This window comes from Austrofundulus limnaeus, unplaced genomic scaffold, assembly GCF_001266775.1.
Source record: "Austrofundulus limnaeus strain Quisiro unplaced genomic scaffold, Austrofundulus_limnaeus-1.0 Scaffold578, whole genome shotgun sequence".
NCBI lineage: Eukaryota > Metazoa > Chordata > Actinopteri > Cyprinodontiformes > Rivulidae > Austrofundulus > Austrofundulus limnaeus.
The window spans coordinates 114,132-115,796 of NW_013952980.1; the positions used below are offsets into that span (position 1 = coordinate 114,132).

General features: G+C 49.9%; 1 protein-coding gene across 2 annotated transcripts in view; it reads right to left on the reverse strand.

Moving 5' to 3' along the window:
- mapk6 (mitogen-activated protein kinase 6) overlaps positions 1-1,665 on the reverse strand; it is a 20,491-nt gene that overhangs the window by 4,636 nt on the left and 14,190 nt on the right. For both annotated transcript variants that reach the window (XM_014026654.1, XM_014026653.1), the window contains exons 4-6: positions 894-1,038; positions 491-655; positions 211-406 (exon numbers count right to left, since the gene is read on the reverse strand). In XM_014026654.1, the coding sequence (XP_013882108.1) occupies positions 211-406; positions 491-655; positions 894-1,038 (506 nt within the window). The remainder of the gene's footprint in view (positions 1-210; positions 407-490; positions 656-893; positions 1,039-1,665) is intronic.

Sequence of the window (1,665 nt, forward strand, 5' to 3'; positions counted from 1 at the left end):
TGAAAGTAGTCAAACTGAATTTTTAATAAACCAAAATACAGTTTCAAAGAAAATTAATTCAGATACAAAACTTTAAATTCAGTTTCAATTTAGTGAAATTTATTCCAAACCAATGTATTCAGTTTAAGTTATGTACGTTCAGATTCAAGATTCAGACAACATTGATCCCATAAAGCAGCCTCTGTGACATCATTGTGTGTCCAAACGCACCTGTCCCAGGTGTGGCTGTGGCTCTGGTCCATGAGCAGGATGTCGTCCACTTCGTCCTCGATATGAAAGGGGTGCAGAGAGACGGGCTCGTCCAGGGGGAAGGAGTAGTCGGCCATATAGGGGTGGGCCAGGGCCTCCTCTGCAGTCAGACGGTCCATGGGGTTAAAGGTCAGGATCTTCTCCAGAAAGTCCAGGGCTGCGGGAGGAAACGAGACAGTCAGACAGGAAACAGCTGACCCCTCCCCACCATGAGTCCTGAGCGCGGGGGGGCGGGGCTCACCCTGCGGGCTGACGTCGGGCAGCAGCTTGGCGAGCGGCGTGTGAGGCTTGGACATGTCGTTGCGGATGAAGACGGGGATGACGCTGTGGAGCTCCTGCCGGTCTTCTTCTCGCAGGACGGGGATGGACTCCAGGATCAGCTGCATCTGCTCCAGCTCRTGAGCTCCTGAAACACAAAYGTTACACAACAGCCACTGGTTTAGCTGGGCTAAAAGTGGCAGATCACGGGAGCAAATGTTTGCCTGGAGCCCAGAGCAGGGCAGATTTATCCAGCTGCAGCTAGATTAAAAAAAACAACTGCTGTGGTTTTATCTGAACACGCCGGGCCGAACCAGCCTCTGTGTAGCGTTACGTCTTTAACAGAGCTACACAAACAGCTCAGTGGGTCTGAGCTCCACATTTACCTGCAAACAGCGTTGTCCCAGTCAGCATCTCAAAGAAGATGCAGCCAGCGGCCCACATGTCGATAGCTTTGGTGTAGTTGTTGGGAGAGAGCAGCAGGCGAGGAGAGCGGTACCACTTTGTGACGAGGCCCTCAGAGAGGTGTCCCTGTGGAACACAACACATCTTTGTTCAGAGGACAGAACAACTGGACTCCACCTTATCTCAGTTCTGAACAAGGCTTAGAAAACTGTGCATTCAGACATGATTCAGAGGTCTGCTGGGAGCCTCAGAGATGTTAGCAGACACACAAATGATGTGTTTAGGTACTGAAACWTGGTACTGTTTGATGCTACGTGAACAGATACTCTGTAGTACCGACAGAATTCAGTTGGTACTTATAAAAGTACTGAATTCAGTACCCACCTCTAGTGGAAATGGATCAAACATCAGACAGTGACAGTGTTTGAGTTTTCACAGTTTCTGAGGTTCGACCCAAACAGCAGAACAGTTCTGAGTCACAGTCAGGTGAGAAACCTTCAGGTCTGCTGTGAAACAGGAAGTCCTCATGGTGTGACCCCCTCTGATCTGTAACAGACACCCCTCAGAGGACAAAAACCTGGGGGTGTCAAACACATGAAGCCATGTCAGCAACCAGAGAGCACCCCCCCAACACACACACACACCAGTAACACCAACCTGCCCTCCTCTCTGACCAATCACAGGACACTAAACACAAAGGAAACTGACCTGTGTGTGTGTGTGTGTGTGTGTGTGTGTGTGTGTGTGTGTGTG